Here is a 15,826-nt window from a genome sequence, read left to right on the forward strand (position 1 = left end):
TTGCTGTGTTTCTCTCTGTCAAATAAATAAATAAAAAACTTAAAAAAAATTTTTTTTTTCAGTGTAATACTCAAGCATCATAAATTCAAAGCCAAAGCTACTATCAACGTTTTGTAGTCAAAACTGAGTAACTTTTCAGTTGCTATTTTGCTACAGTTTATATAATCTCTTTCCTTAATCCGTGAGAATTGATTTTTTTTCAAGTTGGTGAGAAATGCAAATTTATAACCAAAAAGCAAAACACACTCTAAAGCTCAGAGGGGGAAATTTCTGACAGTTGAGGGATTTACCATGTCTCAGGATGGGCCAAAAGTACAATAAAAGTCTGTCTTAAAGGCTTGGTGGTGCTACATGCTACCTAATTCTACATTCCTGATAAGCCTAACAGCAGTTCTTCTGTCCGTGTCCGTACCCAAACCCTTACTTCCCACTGAGGGCATGATCCCATATCACTAGTCTAAAACCTGAATCTTCGGAGAGCAAACAAGCTGGTTGGCCTAACACGTTTGCTTCTATGTGGGAAGTTTCTAAGATTAATGTACTATACAAATAAATTAAGGACTCTGGTCAAAGTAATTCAGTTTTGCTGTTCATAGCAAAGATATAGCAAAACTGCCATCTGAACACAGTCAAAAACAGGGGCGGGGGGGGGAGGGGAATCCACATATTTAAAAAACCAAAACCATACATTAAAGCTCAAGCACTAGATCCTCTCTTAGAATGTATTTATTTTTAAGCTAGACACAAATTTGACCAAATGCTTTTCCAGTGCTAGGCAGGCAGTTTTAGAAGCAACGAAGAACGAAACTCATTAAAAGCAGCCACATTTATTTTAAAAACTAGTCTGAGGCAAGTAGAGAGGTAACAGCCCTCCACACTGGGGCAAGATCGAAGGATATCCCCGTACATAAACATGGTGCCGAGTCAAAGGATGAAGACATCAAATCTTCGTTTACGTCATACCATATGTCAAAAAGGATTGAAGGACATTATCTAAGAAGGCAGGACAATTTTTATCTAATACAATTAAAACGTGAAAGACTACTTTAGTGCATGTGGGCGCACAACTACTCACCATACCAAAACACACTGCGACACCCTAAATCTCAGGCCTTCAGTGTTAGGACATGTTGGTATTATCTAATTCATAAGGAAATTGGAATTTTTTTTTTTTTTTTTTACAATGAAGATTGCCAAATCAAGAATCCACTCACTAGCCAGTGGGCAACTGAGGAAGTTATCTGGAAAATTTTAAGGGTTTTTTTTTTTTTCAAGGCTGGAATGCCAGGCCCAAAAGCACCACAAACAAGGCCGCCTGGGACATCTCTCTCTGCTCACTGAGTGGCATTGAAAGAGCTGCATTATTTTTATCCTGAGATTAAAAAACTGACAAGACCAGAAACTTTGAGTCAGGGTAACGTCAGTTACTTTAATACTGATGTGGGTAATGCTGCTCAATACCTTGGGAAGGGGCGGGGGCGGTTACAGAAACCTTTATTACTAGGCAGAGTCCATCTGCATGCATGTAGGTAGATAGATGCCTTTAAGACATGTTCGTATTTCTGTTTTATACTAATAGTCGAGAAACTGCAGTAGCTAACCTTCTGTTGCTTAAAGTGTTTCCCAGAGAAGGATGGTTAAGGGGGTGCTCAAAATTCTCCTTAAATCTTTTTGGTTACATCATGCAGAAAGACTTGATTTGGTGCTTACATGTCTTTTTACCCTTACCTAAGAGTATTTATTAATCATACTTCTTAAAAAGGGAGAACAGATTGGAGGCTGTTTCCACAGCAATCCTACATAGCTAGAATTTAGTAACACTGCTTTGTTTCCATTGTATTTTAAGGTAATCCAGTCAGTGATACTAATTTTCCACTCACCAAAGTGATATGCCTTCTTTTAAAAATAAATTGGCATCAAAAAGTGAGTTGTTTTAAAGAAAAGTTTTAAGTAATACTTCCAAATATAAAACTAGAATGGGATGTGGACATGGCGAAAATCCATCAAGATCATTCGTGTCTGAAGTTTAGAAAACCCTGTTTAGAAGTCCAGTTACTAGTTACGTGAACTAAACCCCGTTCTTTCATAAACTCAACAATTAGTAAGTTCGTGACCTGGAAAACTCTTTCCTAACAATGTCAAGGGATGTGAATACTAATAACCATGTTTTTGGCATAACTGTATCTTAAATCATTCGTTTTACAGCTGAACAAACTGCAGGCCAAGGAGGAGAAGCCAGCCAGCTGGGACCCCAGAGAAATCCGCATCTCTGGAATCCTCAGACAGGGTACCGTCCTGCCCTCACATATAGGATATGATAAAGGAGCTCTGGTCTCTCTAATTGATGTATAGAGTTTAGGTAACATAACAAGGGTAATTCCTTGTTAACTTACACTTTACTTAAAATAGATTTTCAATGACATCAAACTGTAAGCACTTGATTCAGGAAGGGCTGAAGAGCGGTCTGACTTATTTCTACCTCCACTGCTCCTCGAAGACGGGCTCCTCTCCATTTCGGGTGGGGGGATGAGGATAGATCCTTCCAAGGAAGCCACCTACTGGGCATATAAAAAGGACAGGAGAGCTGTTTTTTCTAGCTCCCTGTAGGGATATTTTGAAATTTTGTTATTTTATCTGTTCTCTTTTTTTGTTTGCATTCAAGCAACAGAAGGAGGTACCAGTTTGTTTGAAGTTATGACCAAAGGCTCCAGCTGACCCACCGTTCTGACTGGCCTTCCTGGTCCACTCTCCCACCGTCCTCAGGGATATTTCGAACATCCCTCCCCCTTCCCCATCTCAGGCCTTCAATGGGGAAAGTGGAAGCTGTTAAGAGAGAATGATCTCATTTTCCCCAATACCAAATCTAGCGAGCTATCCGCATTCACACCTGTTCACTTCCAGAACCTAAGCACCATCCAGTTACAAAGATTTGTATCTTGTCTTGATCCCTGTTTTATTCCCGAGGACCTAAAATAGTGCCTTGTAAGTAATAGGTGTACAATAAATATTTTAATAAATGAGTTAAAACACCATCTTCCTTCTTGACACGTGAACTGGAACTGTCCCTGTGCCTATTTGAGATGAACCCCTCTTGAGTGTGCGTTCTCACTCATTCCCACTTGCCTGCCTATTCAGATTTCACTCCTGCCATAAGCCACTTCTCCTGACGGCATGTATCTGTCCCCTTCTAATGGAATTTTCCAGTCTGCATATGATCATGCTATATTGTCTCCTTGAGTTAAAATCCTCCCTTAGCTCACCCACACCTCAGCTCCATCCATGCTCCACTTTACATCAAAACGAGTTGTCTGCAACTGCTGGTTCTACTTCTGTCCCCTTCTGCTCACAACCCACTCCAAGCAGTTCTTCATCCCCACACTCAGAGCCTGTTAACTCGGAAAAACCCCCAACCTAGTGGCTAATTCGGTCCTCATCTTATTTTGTGCAGCACTTGAATGACCATTCCCTTCTTCAAACACGTCACTTTTGTTCTGGTGTGCCACATTTTTCTGCTTTATCTGAGAGATCTGGAAGTCTCCTTTGCTGGCTCCCCCTTCCAAATGCTGGGTGTGCCCCAGGACCCACCCCACCCTCTTCTGGATCCACACGGTTGCACCTCAAACCGTGGGTCCCAGAGCCAGCAGCAGCAGCCTCGCCGAAGAGCTTGTTAGAAACGTAGCACCTCAGGCCCCACACCAGACCTACTGAATCCGAATTTGCATTTTAACAAAAACAGGTGACTCTCAGGCACATTAAAATTTGAGAGGCACTTATCTGTTTACAAGTGATTTGTCACATGCCTCTAAACTCTTATTGGCTAATTCCCAAATGGTCCCTCCCTCAATTCCATGCTGGATCCCAAATGTTTAGCTCCTGGCCCCTCCCTCAATTCCATGCTGGATCCCAAAAGTTTAGCTCCTGGCCCCTCCCTCAATTCCATGCTGGATCCCATGAGAAATCAGGTATCTCAAACCCAAATGCAAACAGAAATCTTGATTTGTTCCCTCAAGCCAAAAAACCTAAGAGTCACCCTGGTCATCTCTTTGCTTTCTGGTTGCTGGGCCAAAATCCTTCCACTGGCAGGATCTTGAAGACATAAGAAGAGTCCTACCACTCGCCACCACTTCCACGGCTACCGCCCTGGTCTAAGCTACCAATATTTCTGGTGCAAAGACTTCTTTTTTTTTTTTTTTTTGGTGCAAAGACTTCTAAGAGAGTCTCCGGATACTCCCTATTTTCACCAAGCCTCCCTATGACACATTTTGCATGCAGCATGATCAGAGTGATCTTCAAAGAACTCTTCAATATAAACCCTTCCCAAATTTTCTACCGTGGCTTTCGAGAGTCGTTTTCTAGTCCCTCCCACACTGTGTCAAGTGCTCTCATCAAACCAGCAAGCTTGTTTGACTCCTCCCTTCCTTTAAATCTTTGCCTTGCTCACTTGCTTCTTTCCCTCTGGTCTCAGCTCAAAGATCACTTCCTTTAAGACTTTCTTTAATCACCATAATTAAGACTCACCTCCCTTCCCATCCATCTTGTTACTCTGCTTTACTCCCCTCTAACAGTTACCTAACATTACACACATTTGACTCCCCATCAAAACGTCTGGTGCATGAGCAAGGACTTTTTCTTTTGAAACCACCACTGCTTAGAACAGTGCCCAGCACACAAGGAGCACTCAAGTGTTGAGTCTTTAAGTGTTGGCAGACCACTGGGGGCAAGGGACAACCTCTTGTGCATGTATCAGAACTTCTATGTGCTAGACAGTCGTATAAATCTGGATGTAGAGAAGTCACCCACACTTTTCAATAGGCTCAAATTTTCATAATACGGCAGTTCTAAAAAACTTTTCTGTAGATTAGAATCACCTGGGGATTTAAAAAAAAATTCTAATGTTTCAGCCACATTCCAAATGAATTAGATCACAATTGCTGGGGTGTGGGACACAGGTATCTGCATTTCTTGAAGCTTTTGAGGTAATTCTAATAGGAGACAAGTTTAGGAACCACTGGTTTATAGCATGAGCTGATAACTATGGTATGAGACAGTATATGAAATCTAGAATCTTAAAAAAGAAATCCTAGTCAAAATGTTATGCAAACTTAAGACTTCTATTTCCTGTGTGGTATGGAAAACAAACAAAAAAATTCATAAAAATAAAACTGTCTCAAACATTAGGTCATAAAGAGAGCACATCTTCCAGGATTTTCCATATCTGTTTTCCTATCAAGCCTAATACAAATTTGGGTACTTCTATAATGGAGTTGTTTTTTTTCCTCATATACTGAGGGAAATTTAATGTATGAAAAAGTGTTGACTTCTACATAGTCACAGCTGAAAGCTTTTGGAGACTGTGCACATACGGATATTTTTAATGGTGTCAGGTAAATAGCTCTATCCTGGTAATGAGGATGTAATCACTAAGACAAAATGCGGTATTCTCAAGAGAGAAAAGAATTTTTTTTACAACTCAACTATGTTACAACAAAATAAATTCATCATCATGCTGCCTGATATTTCTCGCTCAAGAAGCAACATAACCAACTGCTTCCAGTCATCAAGCAAAACATCCTTAGGACAGAAGTTAATCAAATATTGTGCATTTACCTGTCTCAAAGATCACCTTTAAACTGTCTTCACATCTCAGAATGAAGGACAAAATTTAAAAAAGAGAAAAACAAGTCATTTGATTATTAAAATCCTCACTATAGTGCAAATACTACGGATCTCAAAAGAACCTTAGAGATATTTAAGCCAACCTCATATTACAGATGAATAACCTGACACCCAGAGGAGGTGAAGTAACATGCCTAAAAGTCACACAGGAGAGCTAGAAGAGGAAAAAAAAAAAAATTTTTTTTTTCTCCAAACAAGCAGACAGAATTTTTCACATGTTAATCAAAAAGAATCAAGATCATCAGATTAGGGAGAAATGAGGAATAAAAAGTATGTTACACATAGATTTAAAGGACTAGTTAATCTGATGCCTCCTCCCCCAAACCAAAAAATTCTCCGAATAGATGTTCATATATCCATCAATATGCTTATCCTTAAAATATCAGAATCTTGGAAAATTCAATTTACAAATACATTATTAATTGCATTGTTATAATGAAATTAGTTCATTAAACGTGAAAACATCAAACAGCACCAATACCAGAAAGTTAAAGTGAATACACTATTACTTAAAATAATATATAATCACTGATTGGGACAGAAATCAACTGTAGCCACTAGAAAACTATTTAAACTCCTGTTTGACATAAAGGCAGTATTTAAAGACTAACGTATGCCCTTTTTCCCACTGACAGGCCTGTGGCTGGGCATCGTAGCAGCAGGTTACGTGGAAAATGTTATTAAATAAGATGCATTTTTTAAACTGCTCAACCTTGAACCATGATACTACATAACCCCATATTTTCCAATATAAGCCCATGGCACCATTTTTGGTATCCTAACTACGCTTACCTGTCCCAATTAGAACAAAACACAACACAACTCCCTTATTAAGCACTAGATTAAATGTATCTATGATTCAGCAGCAAGGCATTTACAAATGGGCTACTGACAGTGTATCAAAATGCTACTAAGGAAAATACAGCAGCAAATACTCTAGTAAGAGCACATTATTCCACATGGAATCCCAAATTATTCTTATCTCTAGCTCCTTAAACTCTTGGAAGACTAGAGATGAACAAGTGTATGTATAAATGGGGCTAGGGAGAAAGAAGCTCTAAATGTAGTGTTCATATTGTAAATTACCCAAGATAATCTGAATGCTTACAGAGAACTCCAACTGTACCTAAATTTTTTAAAGCCCAGAGAACTAAAATGCTAGCAAAATTTTGGTGTTTACCCAAAAAACAGCATTGTAGTTTTAAATGAAAATGAAATAGGCATGGTTTGTGAAGTTTTTATAATATTCACACCACCCTCTCCCTATTCCCTGCTCCTTTCATCAGGTGATCTAAAGACTACCTGGTTTAAAATATTTGGTAATTCAGTGCAGAAAATTAAGGTCACAGACAAAGTACAACAACTTTTAATACACCATTAATACTAATGATTAAAAATTATTGCATAGTCTTATGCATTTACCCTAAAACATTTTCCGAAAGTAAATTCTGAAAGAATTATATAAAAGACAAATAACCTTTTAAAATGTGGATGGCATTTACTACCTCGATCTTCTATCCTTTTTTGCCTTGTCAGTACTTTTGTCCATTGTTTTCTCATTATCTCCCCTGCACTTTGGGCAATACCACTTCCCCTTTGGTTTATAGGTAAGCGAAACACACGAAAAGTGAAACCATTCAATTGGACACTGTTCATTGTCACATCCGATCATTTCCCCATAAGACACTTGGTTACATAAACAGTATGTAGGTTCATTGGGATCGATTGCAAACTCAACAGGTGATGCTTCCCTTTCCTGCTTGGCCTTGGAGCGTTTCTTTTTCTTGGCTGACTTGGATTTCTTTTCTTTAGGTGGCTGATCATCACAGTCTTCAATCCCATTCGTCATGTGACATAAATCACGGCTTTCACTGGTTCGCTGTCTGCGGGGTCTTCTTGAAGATCTTTCCGGTTGGCTGGAATCCATCTTTGCCTTATCCGAGGCCCGTTCACCTTCAGCAGGATCTTGAAAACACTGTGAATGCAACTCCATTTGCCTTGCCCGATTTTCCACCAACTCGAGCATCTGTGTGACAATCTGAATTTTTTCATCTCCCAATTCTTGACTATTGATTAATGCTCTCTGGAGATGTTGCTGTAGGCGTTTTTTCTGGTTTGAATCATCTTCTTTCTTATATTTTTCATAGACATCATCAATTTCCTTTAATGTTTCTAAAAACGTAAGAGAAAAATCAGAACATTTGTGCATTAGCACATACAATATTTTTTAAGTTAGTTATCTTTCACAGAACTAGTAAAGTTGAATGAACTCAAATCATAAATCACACTCCTCTTGGTATGTATACATTGAAAGACATTATTTCCCATAGAAAGACCATATGTTATCCAATATGAAAGTATATTTAGAAATAAACTAATAAGAATACAAAGCTTTCTTTTTTAAAATTATTTATTTATTTATTTATTTATTTATTTTTACAAAGCTTTCTAATACTCAGTCTATATTAAAAAGGATAAGAGGAGTGCGTGGCTGGCTCAGTTGGTAGAGCATATGACTCTTGACCTCGGGGTCATGAATTCAAGCCCACATTGGGTGTTGAGCTTACTTAAAAAACAAAAACAAAAACAAAAAAACACTGGGGGGCGCCTGGGTGGCTCAGTTGGTAAAGCGACTGCCTTCGGCTCGGGTCATGATCCTGGAGTCCCGGGATCGAGTCCCGCATCGGGCTCCCTGCTCGGCAGGGAGTCTGCTTCTCCCTCTGACCCTCCCCCCTCTCATGCTCTCTGTCTCTCATTCTCTCTCTCTCAAATAAATGGATAAAATCTTAAAAAAAAAAAAACAAAAAAAACACTGGGGCGTCTGGGTGGCTCAGTCGGTTGAGCATCTGCCTTTGGCTTGGGTCATGATCCCATCGGGCTCCTTCCCAGGGGTGGTGTGGGGGGGAGCCTGCTTCTCCATCTCTCTCTGCCTGCAGTTCCCCCTGCTTGTGCTCTCTCTCTCTGTCAAGTAAATAAAAAAAATCTTTAAAAAAAAATTTTTTTTTAAAGGATAAGAGATATGTGTACTAATTAATACTCGAAGTATTTTACATGGGCAAGAACAGTGTATGCCACTTTATAGTCTACCTAGTGAAGTCACTTATACGTCATCTGAACCTCAAAACAACACTGTAATAAAATTTACATGCCAGACTTCAACTGTAAAACTTAGAGAGGTTCTAAAACTAAGCTACAGATGACTATCCATCTGTGTTTACAGGATTTACAGTTCAATCAATGATTTGCTACATGACTCCAGAGAGACATTCACCTGGACGTTCATATCATATTCCTGGGCACTTTTAAACAAAGCAGACACAAGTTAACTCTTCCCACCATATTAGTTTTAATAGCTCATTTATTTTATCATATGGGAGATTCTGAAAACCAAACTATTTCCAGGGTAGGTTTAGGTTCAGATTCTGGCATCAACTGACTAAGCTACTAATAAAATTACAGTAAAGTCAGCACTGGGGCACTCTGCTTTTGTAGATAACTCAGCAGTTGGTTTTAAGCTTTTTAAACTGCTGATTTGGGTATTGTATAGCGTGTGGGACACATTTAAATCAATTAAAAATGTCTGAGTCACTAGATGGTATACAAAAATCTGAAAATATAGTTCCAGATGTCACAAAAAATTTACCTAAGATTAGTTTTTTATTCAAATCTGTTCTATTTCTTGTCCTTATGAGATAAAGCTATCTAAAAGAGAATTCTGTCTTACTAAAGGTGGAGAAACAAAAATTAACTCTAATTTACCACACCACATGGCGTATCATTTATTATATTCTAATAGTACTACCAGCACGTGGCATACCTTCTAATATTGTTTTACCTTCTAATATTATTACTCTAACGATAACAGAAATGTTAGACGAGTAAAATGTGTACACTACGACTGTCTGCAAGAAAGGTTAACACAAAGCAGGTCTTCAACACGACTCTTAGGCATTAACTCCTCCCTAGAAATTAAACGTACTCACACTTGATGGACAACTGCTTAACCTGGGATACATGACAAACTGCCACCACACATCTGAGGGTACTCATACCTGCACAGCATATTTTAAAACAAAGTTCATATCTAGCCCATTTGCCCAGCTAGGTATGTAAGTGGTTTTCTTAAGAACATAATTTTTCTCCAAGAAAAATAATTATGTATTTTCCCCTCAGACACAAAACTTGAGGATTAAAAAATAAAGGTAAATCTTATTTTAAATATTCTGTACCTAACTATCAGGAGTTAGACGCTAATTATATTCTATCATACAGGCACACTGATACTGTATATGAGAATAATTCTTATTTCTAAGACTCCTTAATTACATAGTGAAAGAAGAACGGAAACTAACACTTACTAAGCCCCTTTTATGCGATAAAGATTTTCTCATTTAATCTCCAAGGCAACCCCATGAGGAAGCTATCACTTCTATACATGAAGAAAATGAAGTTCAAGAGGTAACAACCCCAGACTTTGAACTCTGCCAGACAGGTATGTCTGGCTCCACCGTTTAGCACTTTCTACTAAGCTGCATGGAAGGCACTTGAAATTATTAATTTTTAGTTCAATGGTTATTTACCCAAGCAATTATGAACAAGAATATTGGAACACAGACTGAGGCTCTCTAATAACCATATCCCATAATAAATACTTCTTTCAATTGTGAAACTGTTGTCTTCATTTCTCTATTTTTAAAAGTTTTTGATTCTTCAGTAATTTCTCAAAGTGTCTCAAATAGGTAGGAGAGAAGCTTTTTTGATTTCCTGTATAATTTATATCACTAAATACTGCAGGAAGTATTAAATCCAAAAACAGAAGATACTTAAGAACTAGCAAAGAAATAAAAAGCATATGAAATCTGAACCAAGAACACACAAATATATAAAGCTAAATTGTGGAAGCGGAGCTTAGTAAGCATGGGCACAGACTGAAAACTAGATCCTTCTTCTATATTAATCTTGAAATAACCAATCTTAATGAAGCTGAAAATGTTTATAATCTCTCAATCTTTTAAAGCCTAATACTGTTTCTCATGTTACTAGAGCTACTTAGGACAATTCTAGATGGTCAAGATGGCAGATTTCCCTGTAACCGATTTTCCCTCCCAAATTCAAATGAAAATAGCTTAACTCTTTTAAAGGCAAATATGTGTCTTTAAGGAAATGTAAAACCATGCAAGTTTTACAAACCTCAGAGTTACTATTTGAAAAACTAAAAGTGTTCAATATACAGCACATATGTATCATTTTTAGGCTACAATTCATGTATGTGCTCCATGTCTGTAGAAAATATCTTTGGAGAGTTTTTACTAAGTAAGTTTTTATAAAAAGTTAATAGTTTAAAAAAAAAAAAAAGGATGTGCACATGAAGTAGCCAGCCTACTTCCCCACCTAGTTAATTGAACAAGTCACTTAAACTCCTTGTAAACTTTGACTGGTCTGTAAAATATATTTTTACTTCATAGGATTATTGTGAGATAATGTTCTGGACCTGGCACAGTGATGACACGCAGTAAGTAAACACTATTTAATTCTCTTTCCCCCAAAAGAGATCAGTCTTATCAACAACCCTATCATATGGGTTCGGAAGGCAGAAATAAATTACAGATTCGAAAACACAGAAACAATTAAATATTCTAACATGCTACAGGCCACAAAATGTCACCCCAGAAGTGGGTTCCTTTGAGACTAAATCGTAAGATTAGTGACGGGTCTAGAAAAAGACAACGGGGTCCAAAAAGTTATTTTTTTAAAGTCCGTACGACTGTTTCCACATTATGTCCAAGGTCTATTCCTTGATCAGGCTTATTAAACGCAAAACGGTTCCCCATTTAAATTTCTCCCCTAGGAGTACACGAAAGGTCCACCAATAGTCGATGATAAATGATACCCTCTGTAGGAAAAGACTGACTCCCTGTCTTAGTTTTCTTGGGTCTGACCACAAAGGGTGGTTTTTGCCTCATCACTCAAACTTGGCGAAGGAGGGACCCATGGGTTAAGGGACGCCAGGCGGTTGCCCAGTCAACCACCCACTTCCACCTGGGGTCCGGAAGTGACGCAGGCCCGGAACCTACGCGGTGCTAGGGTCAGCGATGGTCCTAGTAGCTGAGCGTTTCTTCGTCCTGATTGAGTGATGGAGAAAGGGTCGAAAAACCACGACAAACACGTCCCAAACCTCAACACTGACTCTGCTAGGAAAGAACTAACGTTCGGCAAGGTTCCGACACCTTCCCACCAGCCAGCTCCGCCCAAACCTTCCGGCGACCAGCCATTTTCGAGGCGGGCGGGAGCGCGCCCGTCCGCGCCCCGCCCATGTTCTACGTCATTCCCCCAGGCCCCGCCCCAGGGACCGCAGGCCCTCCCCGCCACACACACGCCCCTCTTCCTTTCCCCGCGGGGACCCCTCCCCTTTTAACCATTTGGCTGATGGCGCTCGGGAAAGGCCGCGGCCCGGAACTTTCCCTGGGGCGGGAGAAGGGAACGTACTCCGTTCCAGAACCGGGAGCCGGAGAGCCGAGGGAGGGACCTCCCCGAGTCCGCCTTCGCGGCCCTCTCCTGCCCCCTCCCCCCCGCACGTTCCAATGCATCTGCTCTCGGGGTGGGGGCCGGAGGGGGGGGTGGGGAAAGCCAGGCCCCGGAGAGCAGCGGGAGCCCGGCTGCGGCCGGCCGCTCACTCCCTACAGCCCTCTGCCCGCTGCACGCTCCCTCGCCGGGGCAGAAGGGTCTGCGGCACGGGGCAGGCAAGGGCCGGAACAAATGCTGCTTAAAATGGCTGATTCCTCTCCACACCAGCTGCAGCCGCTGGGTCTGCAGCGGGGGCTGACGAGCGGCCCCCACCCCCACCCGTGATACCCCACAGAAGTCCTCGCCGACCGCAGCGGGGGGAAGGGAGGGCCGCGAACCCGGTCTCCAGTCCCTCTCCTCCGTCCCACACACCAGACCCTGTCTGTGCACTCGGGGAGACTGTCACAGGAGAAATGGAAAGTGGCACTTCCCCGGGCAGGCTCCGAGCGACAGTGCCCGGACGCCAGCGAATCCGACTGAGGGGAGGACCCGCACAGGCGGCCCCGCGGCCCCGCGGCCCCCTACCTTGATATTTGTTGTCCAGCTCTCGAAGCACAGACACGTTCCTCTGCATGTCGTGGGGCAGCGACTCCACACACTCGAGGTAGTCCTGCACGTAGCAGGTGAGGAGCCGGCTCCGCTCCCCGGTCAGGAGCGCGGCCGACGAGTATAGTTGCTGCTGCTGCTGCCCTAACATCCTGCCGCCGCTGCTGCTCCTCGCCGCCGCCGCCGCCGCCGCCTCCGCATCCAGCAGCCACACATGCAACAGCCACGGCGGCCGCGGCTCCTCTGCTGGGCAGCCCGGCGCCGCGGGGACACCGGCAGCCGCTCAAGAGGGCACAGCCGAGTCCCCCGATCTCCACTCCCCCCAAAAGAAGCCCTCACTCCCCGCCCCCGCGGTAACAAGCCCAGGGGCGGGGCGAGATCAGGGCTCCCTCCTTTTTCCCCTCCCTCCCCAGGACTAGAGCAGCGGGGATCCCCCGGCGGAGCTGGCGCCGGGGTCCCGGGCGTTGACACTTCCCGTCCCCCTCGGAGTCCCCCGATGCTACCAATGCCGTCTCGTAGCACGGACCCCCATGACAAGCCCCTCGCTGCCCCCTTTCCTCCCAATCACCCTCCGTGCCTGTCGGAGAGTCTCTCACTGGACTGCCCCCGCCCCTCCGGCTGCGGCCGCCTCTGCGCCTGCGCAGGACTTACTCCTAATAAGGACGGGGGCCCGCCCCTACCGCCCTACCGAAGGGTTCGCATTCTCCCGCCTTCCCACCGCCACTCGGGCGATTGGTCTGTCAACTCTCGGCCCGGGGGGAGGGTGCGGAGGGCGGCCAAACGGCAGGCTGCGCCCCGCCCCCTCTTAAAGGGGAAGGACTGTCAAGCCCGCCTCTTTGCTCAATGTCTGAATGGGACTTCAGAGGGAAGGTGGCCGGCTCCTTCCTTCCGCCTATCCCACAGGGAGGGGGAATCTCGGTCCAACTCCCTCGGCCCGGTGTTACCGACATTTTCCCCATCAGGTGGCTCTGGCGCGGCAACTCGCGGGGCTTTAAAAGAGCAGCAGGCGGCCGGCCGCTTTGCGCTACAACCTGGAGTAAGGCCGGCGGGAACTACGCGACCCAGCGTGCAGCGGGCGCGGCTCCCGGCATGCTCGGCGGCTGTGTTCCCGCCGATCCGCCGCGGCTCGCCCGGCCGCCGCCTCAGCACTGTCCGCGGGCCCCGGCCCTCCTGCGGCGGCTTTCGGGCTCACGGAGCGCCGGGAGGGGTGTGTGGGGGGGGGGTGCTGGTCGCCGAGGTGGGCGGTGCTTCCGCGGGCCCCCTGCATTTTCTTTCTCTTTTAGTCGGCTCGCCTTTTAAATCTCCCTCCTGGCTTTTAGCATGTTTCCGCCCTTCCTCATATGCGGGAGGTCTCCCGCCTCCGAAGTACCTTGCAGGTTTTGTCCACCTTCCGGCTCTTCAGGAATCCTCCGTTTAGTTTAGTCTGCCTCTGCCCCAGAAACGTGTTTGTCCAACACACAACCTCTAAAAAGAATTTTACCCCCTCCGGGTGTCAGAACGTTTAAGCATTAAACGTCGGCGCGGGCTTAGAGGCGGGAGGGGCGCACCACCCCCTTTTCATCTCTTTTTACCCTAAGACTGAAAACGGCTGGGGGTCGGGGGGCGGGAAGAAGGGAAATGAGGATAAAATCCTAATCAGTAATCAGGCCCACGTCCTTATCTATGTGATCGACTCTCAGGGTTTAATTTTTGTGTAGTGTTAAATGAAACGCTCGGCAGAGATGCTAATTTTAATGCCAGACTGACTCTCAGGATGTAATAACATTTGTTTTTGAAAGAAATGGCTGTAAATAGAACGAATACGCGGGGAATTTTAGTGGAATGCCTATGAAAACAAGTCCTCTTCTGAGTAGTACCTTTGAGTTAAAAAGGAAACGTAAGTGGATTTCTCCTTCTATCCGGTTCGTTCGCAGGGGTGGTGCACCTGTATGGTGACCTCTTCAGAGCACTTTTGAAAACAGTAGTAGAAGTAACCATTGACGTGCAGCGAGAAGTCTAGACTTTGATCTACAGGAAATTTTAAATTGCAAGCCAAAACAAAGCCCTCCAGAAAATTCGGCATCTTGGTAACAACAAAAATATTGCACGGGACTCGGAGATTGTCTGGTGTTGTTATCCTGTGACACTTACGTGGTTTTGACTGCTTGAATATTAAATCAACCCAGGCAGTACGGTGTGGTGTGTTTCGGAGAACCGTCTAGGGATTTCATTGTCATTCTTTAAATCCTTCAGATTAAACAGCCAGGTTTTGTCAAAAACCAGTCACTGTTAAAAATGCAATTTTATTGCTTTTTACCTGAACCCTACTGTTCTTGTTTACTAATGGGTTTGATTCAGGTAGTCTTTATTGGAGGCCCAAAATAATGTAAGATGCCTTTTTTACTGATTTAGGTTAGGCACTGAATGTACCTATGGATTTTATTCAGCCTGAGAAGTTACCTGCAGGCACATAGGACACGTGGTTAGAACCTAGCAGTAAGAAGGCAGAGAGATGCAGAATACTTAAGACTACCGCCTCAAGGAACCTAGAGCAAGAAGAGAGGAAAGGAGGCTGAGTATGATAATGGAGATCTTTTATACATTATTTTCACCTTTTTGCTATATTTATAAAAATTAAAGGCTTATTCCTGCCATATTTATGAAAGCACATTGTGGGGATGGGAAGAGTACTTACATGGAAAAAAAAATCACCATATTCCTTAAACTCAACTCGACCGTTGGTTATTTATCATGTTCTTTTCTTCTCAGTAACCACTTAACTGGACATTTGGGGGCTTTTCAAGACTTTTTTGCCGTGCTGAGCCAAATGCGAAATTTTAAAGCCCCCAATTCTCTGCAATGTAGAAATTAATTGGTGATTTACTCTGATAAAGCAAAAAGGCATCTTACTTACTTTTTAAAATATTTTCTACCATAAAGTAATCCTAAAAAAGATAGGTAACCCCAAAATTAGTAGGAGTGTCTGGGATTACCTGTAATTTCAAAATCCGTTTCTTTTAAGAGGTCCCTGGTGGGAAGTGTTTATGCCTCTAAACCTGTG

General features: G+C 43.1%; 1 protein-coding gene across 1 annotated transcript; it reads right to left on the reverse strand.

Moving 5' to 3' along the window:
• Positions 1–811: 811 nt before the first annotated feature.
• ING2 (inhibitor of growth family member 2) lies at positions 812–13,377 on the reverse strand. The gene is made up of 2 exons (XM_036071328.2): positions 12,766–13,377; positions 812–7,848 (listed from the first exon to the last, which is right to left on the reverse strand). Exons 1-2 carry the CDS (start codon positions 12,935–12,937, stop codon positions 7,178–7,180), a joined length of 843 nt encoding a protein of 280 aa, XP_035927221.2. The 5' UTR covers positions 12,938–13,377; the 3' UTR covers positions 812–7,177.
• Between the last annotated feature and the right edge of the window lie 2,449 nt (positions 13,378–15,826).

Source organism: Halichoerus grypus, chromosome 3 (assembly GCF_964656455.1).
Source record: "Halichoerus grypus chromosome 3, mHalGry1.hap1.1, whole genome shotgun sequence".
In the NCBI taxonomy this organism is placed as follows: Eukaryota; Metazoa; Chordata; class Mammalia; order Carnivora; family Phocidae; genus Halichoerus; species Halichoerus grypus.